This window comes from Myotis davidii, unplaced genomic scaffold (assembly GCF_000327345.1).
Source record: "Myotis davidii unplaced genomic scaffold, ASM32734v1 scaffold946, whole genome shotgun sequence".
Lineage (NCBI taxonomy): Eukaryota > Metazoa > Chordata > Mammalia > Chiroptera > Vespertilionidae > Myotis > Myotis davidii.
In genome coordinates, this window is record NW_006297395.1 from 1,510,746 (window position 1) to 1,520,317 (window position 9,572).

The 9,572-nt window shown below is 37.7% G+C and overlaps 1 protein-coding gene across 1 annotated transcript in view; it reads right to left on the bottom strand.

Moving 5' to 3' along the window:
• Window positions 1-499: 499 nt before the first annotated feature.
• COPB1 (coatomer protein complex subunit beta 1) overlaps window positions 500-9,572 on the bottom strand; it is a 36,983-nt gene continuing 27,910 nt past the window's right edge. Inside the window, exons 17-22 of the mRNA XM_006773191.2 lie at window positions 5,651-5,795; window positions 4,246-4,365; window positions 3,527-3,672; window positions 2,828-2,917; window positions 1,566-1,721; window positions 500-880 (exon numbers count right to left, since the gene is read on the bottom strand). Coding sequence (XP_006773254.2) covers window positions 821-880; window positions 1,566-1,721; window positions 2,828-2,917; window positions 3,527-3,672; window positions 4,246-4,365; window positions 5,651-5,795 — 717 coding nt within the window. The 3' untranslated portion in view covers window positions 500-820. The remainder of the gene's footprint in view (window positions 881-1,565; window positions 1,722-2,827; window positions 2,918-3,526; window positions 3,673-4,245; window positions 4,366-5,650; window positions 5,796-9,572) is intronic.

The following is a 9,572-nucleotide window of genomic DNA, read 5'->3' on the forward strand; positions in this document are numbered from 1 at the left end:
CCTGAAGCTAAATTCCAGAGAAAAGTCCTTTAGAAAACAACTAGAGGCCCAATGCACGAAATTCATGCAAGAGTAGGCCATCCTTCCCCCAACTGCCGTCACCGGCTTCCCTCTGGCACCTGGGACCCGGTTTTCACTCCAGCACCCGGGACCTTGTTTTCCCTGCAGCCACCAGCAGGCACCTGGGACCCGGGCTTCCCTGCGGCTGCTGGCAGGCACCCGGGCTTCCCTCCAGCCTCCAGCAGGCACCTGGCTTCGTCTGGAAGGACATCTGGTCTAATTAGCATATTATGCTTTTATTATTATAGATAAGACATTTTTAGAGATATTGATGTCAGAATATTAAATAACTAAAAATCAAGCAAGTAAATTAAGACCTGTCTCATTTCATATCACTGGATTTGTAAATTATCTTAATGAAGTTCACATATACACAACTCGAAGTAAATTTATAATAGAAATATATAACCCAACTAAAAGAAATCCATCACAATATAACTAAAATTATGTAATTGCATATTTATTTATAAAATAACAAAAGATTTAGAAATAGATCTGTTTATTGTGAAAATGGTCTTGGTATATGTGAGAACATTATATACTTTGAAGACAGCATTCATAACTGTTAAGACAAAAGACAAACTATAATTTTAAACTCAGTCTTGATTTAAGGGAAAGGCTATAAATTATTGGCTGGAATGCATTCAGCATGAACTCAGATTCTATATAACATAAAGCATGAAAGTACAAAAGATGTTGGAGTCCAGTAAGCCCATACCTAAATTTTAACTATAAAGCTGCAAGGACTTTTTGTTTATTCTTATATACTATTTTTCTTCTGAGACAAGTTGATTTTATCTCCAAGACTTAAGGCCATTCCCTGTAAACAAGAACACAAAAATGTTTATAATTACTGAAACTATGTAAAACCAGTAGGTAATTCTATCTTAACAAGCCCCCATTCAATAACACCACATTCAACAATGAAACCAAGGAGTACAGATCAGACTCAACAAAAACTTAGTTGGTTATTACATACTACTAGTGCTAGATTTACAAACTGCCAGTAGATTTGTAGCTGAGATTTCAAAAACCTCTGAAGAACCCATTTCACAAATACCCCATGGGAATCAATCTGGTTTTAAGCAAATACCCAGAATGAAAGGCCCAAAAGGAGAGCCATTTTAATAAAACAGAAGTTGTATTTCTATTCAGAGAATACATTTGCACTTAATGCACAAAACACTAGTATGACAGAGAAAATTACATATAGAAATAAGAAAAACTTAAAGTCTCCATCCTTTTGTTCAATTCAGAGATGAACTCAAAAAAAGTAATTGTTGCTTGGCTGGCGTGGCTCAGTAGCTGAGCGTCGACCTATGAATCAAGAGGTCATGTTTGATTCCTGGTCAGGGCACATGCCCGGGTTGCAGGCTCGATCCCCAGTAGGGGGCGTGCAGGAGGCAACTGATCGATAATTCTCATCATTGATGTTTTCTATTTTTCTCCCTCTCCCTTCCTCTCTGAAATCAATAAAAATATATTTTTTAAAAAGCAACTGTTACCTGACTTTTTGCACGAATTCTTATGTGGCCAGTAACAGGGGCCTCTGGTCCCTGTTGAATAGGCTTCTCAATGCTGACATTTGCAAGTGCATCTTCTCCAAATATGGAACGAGCATAGAGGTTGGCTGCCATAAAGCCACAGTAACCAGAAAGTGCCTGGAAGTAATTTGTGATAAATTCAATACTTCACTATTTCTAGAGAACTTACACATAAGCAAGACCAAAGAGCACAGATAAATTATGTGGTAGTTATCATGTGATAGTGATTATATGACTACATGAATTTGTAAAAATTCATGGCACTACACATGAAAACAGTGTGGATTTTACCATGTCTATATACACCTGATTTTAAAGATATAGCACTTATACCAATTTGTATTTATGCATCCTCTATTTATAGTTGTTTTCCTTCTACATCAGACCTAAAGCTCCATGAAGGAAGAGACTTAATTTAATTTTTTTCATTACTGTATATCCAACAGCTCACAAAGTTTTGGGCATATAATAGTTATCTGAATAGCTGTTGAACTCTTAAAACGTACTTTTCTAGCAGCAGATAGCCTTTTACTGAGAAAATTAATATTACATTAGCAGATATTCCTTAGACCTCAGCTTCATTTTTTATTGCGTCTTTTTTCATACATACACAAATATAGCAGATAAGCAAAGTATATCAACAATTCTGTATTTAAGCTGATATATTCTGACCCATAAACAGAGCCAACAGAAGACACCACGAACATTTTCTAATTGAATATTAAAAACTATTTTGGAATAAGCCCTTAGCTGAAAGGGAGAAGACTGAAAAGAAAAACTAATTTGACTATTCAGTTAGGTCTCTGCACTAGGAACAAGCTGGCTGATATGTTCCAGTGGAGCAGGGGTGGGGAACGTCTGGCCCATGGGTCTTATCATTTGGTCAGGCCCTGCCAAGGCATTAGACCAAGGCATTAGAGGTGAGTCAATTAAATGTCTGACCAAATAAAGCAGGCTAATTTTTAAGTTGATAATTTTGTATAGCCCAGGAATGATGTTATAAATATCCAAATGGCCCTTGGCAGAAAAAAGGTTCCCTACCCCTGCAGTAGAGAGAGGTAAGCAGATTCATACATTCTATGGGATAACTTCTTTTAGCTAGTCCAGAATGAAACTGCTTTTCTCATGCTGAATAATAACAAAAATACACTAGAGGTTCTTATACAAGAAAGCCAAGAATCTACCATACTACTATCAGATTTCAGGTCTCAGTTCAATCTTACCTTCTCTGGAGTGAGGCATTTCATGTTGGTTGACTTTAATATGTGTTGTAAATAGTCATTTAAATCAATTATATTTGTGTTAACTGTCACCTGTACAGAAAGAGAAAAAAGTCAAGGAGATTATAATTCTTACAATGAGAAAAGTTGTGTATTTCTTATGTTGGGGTTGAGAAACAATCACTCATATGTCAAATGAGAATGTTTTTCCAAGTGGGAAGGATAGACAATAAAAAAGTAAATGACATGTACAAAACCTAGCAAACTACAGGATGGTATCAGAATTTTCAGATACAGATTACTTCATAGAAGATTAACGTATTGCATATAAAATATTTCTAATAAAAATCAGGACTCAAAGAAAGTTACTCAGTAAGCCACTGACTTTGCAAACCCTCTTTTGGACACTGGATTCAATTATAACTTAATATTCATACATATAAGAAATGGAATATTGTCTATAATGTCGATCAACCATTCAGATTAATTGTAGAACTGCTACTGTCACCAATTTATAACGGCAACTTAACAAACTAACTTGCATGACTTTCAATTAAGGCTACTTTGCAAGAACAGATATAGAAAGACTTTGCTTCTCACATCTGACACCTGTTAATGGGATTAATTTTATAGGAGAATCCCTCAACATTAACTAAAAAGAAACAAAGATAAGGAGTTCAAGCAAATCTCCCTAGGACTAACTTTGTTTTCCCATTCAAATTCGGCCCACATCTGACGGAATTCAGCATCAGTGCAAGTTGCAGGCTGGATGTAGTCCATGATGTCAATGTGAATATCACTGAGGACCACACAATTTCTGTCACTTGCTGCTCCAGAGACATCATAAACTGCAATACACATACACAAAACAATCCCAAATCACCAAAGGCAAATTTTAATTTAGTTTCAATATTTCCAAATAATGATTATGGTATTAGTAAATATTATATAATGCTTATTGTACATTGCTGGATTCTAAATGCTGTACAAATATTACCTGCTTAACATTCACATCAAGCCTTTGTTATAATATTATTTTCCATCTTATGGATGAGGAAACAAAAACAAAGAGAAGTTAAGTAAGTTGCTCAAGGTCACAGAGCTAATAAGTGGTGGGAGCCAAAAGACTCAGGTGCTGTATTAGGCACACCAGGAGAAAACACAAGTAGTAATGCCACATTGCATTATAATTATATATTTCTTTAATTCCTCCTCCTGCTTGACAGTTTCTTGAGGACAACGACTCCATCTGGTTCATTTCTGTATATTCAAAACAGAAGAGTGCTTAGTACCTCAGCAGGTGCTTCATAAATGAATGCATGGATGGATTCAGGTTCTGTCCTCAAGAAATGTCAAAAAGCTATTAATTACAGAAATTCTCTAACAAAAATATTCAAACATTACATGCTGTAATTTCTTACCTATGTTACCAAATATTATTCCATTTTCTGTGGATGCTACTTTAACATTAGCTTTAATATTTGCAAAATCATGAGGAGCAAGAGTCAAAGGAGATGGCTTTTCCACAAGTTTTAGATCCCCTGAAAAAAATTTAGACAGTTATAAAGACATATATAAATCTTTCAAATCACAAAACCTTAACATGCATACAGCTTTATGGTTTCGAGCAAAGTAAGAAACAAGAAAAGGGTTATGATTCAAATATTATGAGGACAAAATAAAGAAATCATTTAACACATTCATTTCAATATGCACATTTTCTTTTAAAAGGTAATAGGCTTCTCAGGATAATTCTATATTTAATTCACACGTGCGTGCGTGGTGTGTGTGAGTGTGTGTACACTGTGGGCATATCATTTTATTTCACTGAATGAATACAACTTCTCAAAAAGTTTGTCATATACTATAAACTCCATTACAAAGAAAAGATAAAACTCTGCAGAAAGATGTAAATTCTTAGAAACACAGTTCTTTATATAAACATCAAGCTATGCTGAGGGCAGAAGTATATTTTCCCTTGATATCTTACTAATAAAGTCCTTTAACTCTTGTTTAAGCCATATGGAATTTCCTAGGGGCACTGCAATGTTTCTGTATACAATTTATATTTCCCAACTTCAAGGCCAGATGTAGAAGTCAAAGTCTGATTCATGTGTCTTCAGTAAGAAAAACAAAAGGCATCTCAAATTGCTAAATATAATAATGATGTATTACTCTGGACACATGTGGTATGTATTGATTATAGACTCAGAAAACACCTAGGTCTGTACTAAGGGAATTAAAAATTTAACTAAGTGAGCTACTTGGTAAATCTGTAACTTAAATAGTTCTTATTCATATCTAGAAAAACTGATATTTATAATTGAGCTCAGTGAATGAATAAACTTATTTGGATATACCAAGAGCATAAGAAAATAATACCACAGACATACAGAAAACTGGAGACTAAATATTAAATGTAAAACTAAGCCTTGATTAAAATGTCACAAATGGTTCAAGAGAATTCTTCTTCTTTTTTTAAATCCCCACCCCAGGATATTTTTCCATGGATTTTTAGAGAGTGGAAGAGAGAGGGAAAGACAGAGAGAAATATTGATGTGAAAGAAACACATCAATTGGTTGCCTCCTGCACATGCCCTGACCAGGGCCCAGGCGGGGAGGAGCCTGCAACCGAGAGGTAGGTGCCCTTGACCGAAATCAAACCTGGGACCCTTCGGTCCACAAGTCGACGGACACTCTATCCACTTAGCCAAACCGGCTAGGGCTCAAGAGAATTCTTATACTAGAACTTGTACATATCCTTAATAATCTGTCATAATGGCTTACCATAAATATCCTTCCTTTATGGTAAGTAAATTTCCTCACCTAGAGTAGCTAACTCTAACGTGCAGTTCTGTAAAGTATCACTGGTTTGGTTCACGACAAGCACATCTAGGACGATATCATACTGGTTGACATGAACATAAGCTTCTGCATATACAGGATCTGAGAAACCTGTCAATTGGGTGACCTGTCAAACAAAAATAAAGAGATAATCAATGACTGAGTAAATTTAGCCAAACATATCCTGGCCAAATGACTAAGTCTGTTAGGTAATTAACAGAGATGCTTAGATTAGACAACAGATGTAATAAAATTATTTTGTCAAAGCTTAGGTGGTCCTTGCGTGCAACACTGTCACAAGATGGCCGCCACAAGATGATCACGCACAGCGTGGAGGTGGTTGGTTCTGGCGGAGGAAGCAGGTCGTGGCAGGGGAGGGCAGTTGTGGGCGATTGGGCCGGCAGGGGAGGGCAGTTGTGGGAGATCAGGCTGGCAGGGGAGCACAACTCTGAGTGATCAGGCGGCAGGGAGCAGTTAGGCATCAATCAGGTCAGCAGGGGAGTGGTTAGGGGGTGATCAGGCTGGCAGGCAGAAGCAGTTAGGGGCAGGAAGGCAGGCAAGCAGTTAGGAGCAGCAGTCCTGGATTGTGAGAGCTAAACCGGCAGTTGGACATCTCCCAATGGGTCCCAGATTAGAGAGAGTGCAGGCTGGGCTGAGGGCCGCCCCTCCCCCAATGCATGAATTTTGTGCACCGGCCTCTAGTTAGAAATAACAGATCCTAGACTTTATATCTCAATAGGAGAAAGACATTAAATATGTCTAGCAAATACATTAACCATCCAGCTTAGGAGTTAAATCCCTCACTGTCTAAACTCACTAGATATTCTCCAAAATTCAAGAACCCAATAAAATTCGGATCATGTGGCAGTCCCTGCTATGCAAGTTCAGGAACTAAATAAATAGATTGTATAGCAAAACATGCTTGTACAGTAATTTCATGAAGATAAAATTATGTGTTTTCCTCAAAATTTTTAAAAAAATGTATTTAAGAAAGTTTTAAGACATAATATTGTCACCAAAAACATGAACAACAAAAGAAAAACAGGTAAATTGGACTATATCAAAATTAAAAACCTTAAAAATTTTGATTTTAATGATTTGAGAGAGAAGAAGGGGGAGGGAGAGATAGAAAACATCAATGATGAGAGAGAATCATCGATGAGCTGCCTCTTGCATGCCCCCTACTGGGGATCAAGCACGTAACCCAGGCATGTGCCCTGACCGGGAATTGAACTGGTGACCTCTTGGTTCATGGGTCAATATTCAATCACTGAGCAACACCAGCTGAAAAAAAATTAAAAACTTTTATGCACCAAAAGGCACTATTTATAACAGTGTAATAGGCAATTGAGAGAATGAGAGACAAGTATATGCAAATCATATATTTGATGAGGGACTTGCATTCCGAATATATATGAACTCCTTTAGTTAAACACAAAATAAACCAGATTAAAAAATGAACAAAGAACTTGAATAGACATTTGTCCAAAGTAGATAAACAAATGGCTAATAAGCACATGAAAAAAAATTGGCAAATATCACTAATCATTAGGAAAATTCAAAACCACAATTAGATACCAATTTATACCCATTAGGATGGCTACTATTAAAAAGAAAAAGAAAAGTGTTGGCAAGGATGTGGAGAACCCTTGTGTCCTAGAATGTAAAACAGGGCAGCTGCTATGTAAAACAGTATGGCGGTTCCTCAGAAAATTAAAGCAAAATTACTATATGATCCAGTGATTCCACTACTGGTTATAACCCAAAAGAAACGAAAGCAGAGTATTGAACAGGCATTTGTAAATTCATGTCCATAGAAGCATTATTCAAAATAGCCAAAAAGGTGAAAGCAACCCAAGTGTCCATTAGTAGATGAATGGATAAACAAAATGTGGTATATATTCATAATGGAATACTTAATCCTCCTTAAAAAGAATATTCTGAAACATGCTACAGCATGGATGAATTTTAAAGACATCAGGCTAAATAAAATAAGTCAATCACAAAAGGACAAATATTGTATGACTCTACTGATCTAAAGTACCTGGAGCAGTCAAATTCATAGATAGAAAGTAGAATGGTGATTGCCAGAGGCTGAGGGGAGAAGGAATGGGGGTTAATATTTAATGGATTTTGCAAGTTAAAAAAAGTTCCAGGAATGGATGGCGATAATGGCTGCACAATAATATGAATATACTTAATGCCACTGAACTACACACTTAAAAACAGTTAAGATGGTAATTTTGATGTTAATATAAATTTTACACAATTTTTAAAAATAAAATTTTAAAGATAAAGGGATTACATTAGATCAATGATTTGTAAATTTATGTATTTTGAGTATAGGACAGTTTTCCTAATAAATCCTATGTAGAACTCAATATATTAAGAATATAGCCCTAGCCAGTTTGGGTCAAGGGATAGAGCGTCGGCCTGCGAACTAAAGGGTCCCAGGTTCGATTCCTGTCAAAGGCACATGCCCAGGTTGCAGGATTGATCCCCAATGGGGGTGTGCAGGAGGCAGCTGATCAATGATTCTCCCCCATCATTGATGCTTCTATCTCTCTCTTCCTCTCTGAAATTTAAAAGAAAAAAAATTATATATATATATATGAAAAGCTGATGGCAAGGATGTGGAGGAAGAGGCCAGAGCCTTGGCTTTTAAAGCTTTAGTTTACCTCTAAGGATCCCCCAGCTCTATGTATCACACTATGATTGCACACACAACTGGAACAAGTTATACAATCATCTACTGGATTTATAGTACTACTAGAGCAGTGGTTCTCAACCTTGGCTGCACAATAGAATCACCTGGGAATCTTTTTAAAATCCTGATTTCTGGGCCTCATCCTCCAGAAATTCTGTTTCTTTGTTACTAATATTGTGGCCTTACCCCATAACAAAGAAACAGAATTTTCGGAGGATGAGGCCCAGAAATCAGGATTTTAAAAAGATTACCAGGTGATTATAATGTGTAGCCAAGGTTGAGAACCACTGCGATAAGAGAAAGGAATAGGGAGATTTCACAGGGTCGTAAAAAGAAAGAAGAAAACAGAGCTAGCACAGGAGGAGGTGATATGACCACAGAGGCACAGACTGGAGGGATGGGGCCCCAGTTAAGGACCGCCGGAAGGCTCCCAAAGCTAGCAAGGCCAATAGCAAGCTATCCAACAGCCAATTTGTGAGGAATGGGGTTCCCTCCTCCCTCCTGTCGGGGTCCAGTTTGAATGCCGGCCACGCCCTCTGTTGGGCCAGACCCAGAGTTCTACCACACTCTGGCCTCTGCCTTGGCCACCCAGGACTGACTGCCGCTGGGCGCTCCTGGCGCTCTGAGGGTGGGTTTTCCCCCAGCCTTGCTGGAAACAGCTCGGGGAGGGCACCTCAGGGCCAGCGGGACTGATGGAAGTGGGGGGGGGGGGTGGCATGGAGGTGGTGCCTGTGCTTCTGATCACTTGCACACTGTGTTTTATATCACAGCATGTGGCTGTGGCTGTGAAAGTTGCCACGGCAACCCAGCGCTGACTGCAGGACTGACTTCCGGTTGGTCGGGCCTCTGGTCGTCACTGGTCGTTAAGGACCCAGGGTTTTATATTTTAGGATAATAGTACTTTATCGCTTCTGAATTTCAATCATGTTTAACAAAACTATCAATCACAACGACTTGACAAAAACTGATGCTGTATAATAAGCATGTCAAAATCATGGCCCATGGGCCGCATGCATCCCACAACAAATATTTCTGCAGCCCAGCCAATATAATGGTATGTAAGAAATGTTTTAATAAAAATTCATAACTTAATTTTTATAATATTCTGTTACACATAATTATTATAACGAACTACATTTGCTAATGACTGATTACTATAATCGTGTTGCATTCATTTCCCTTATGCGCAGGCACATC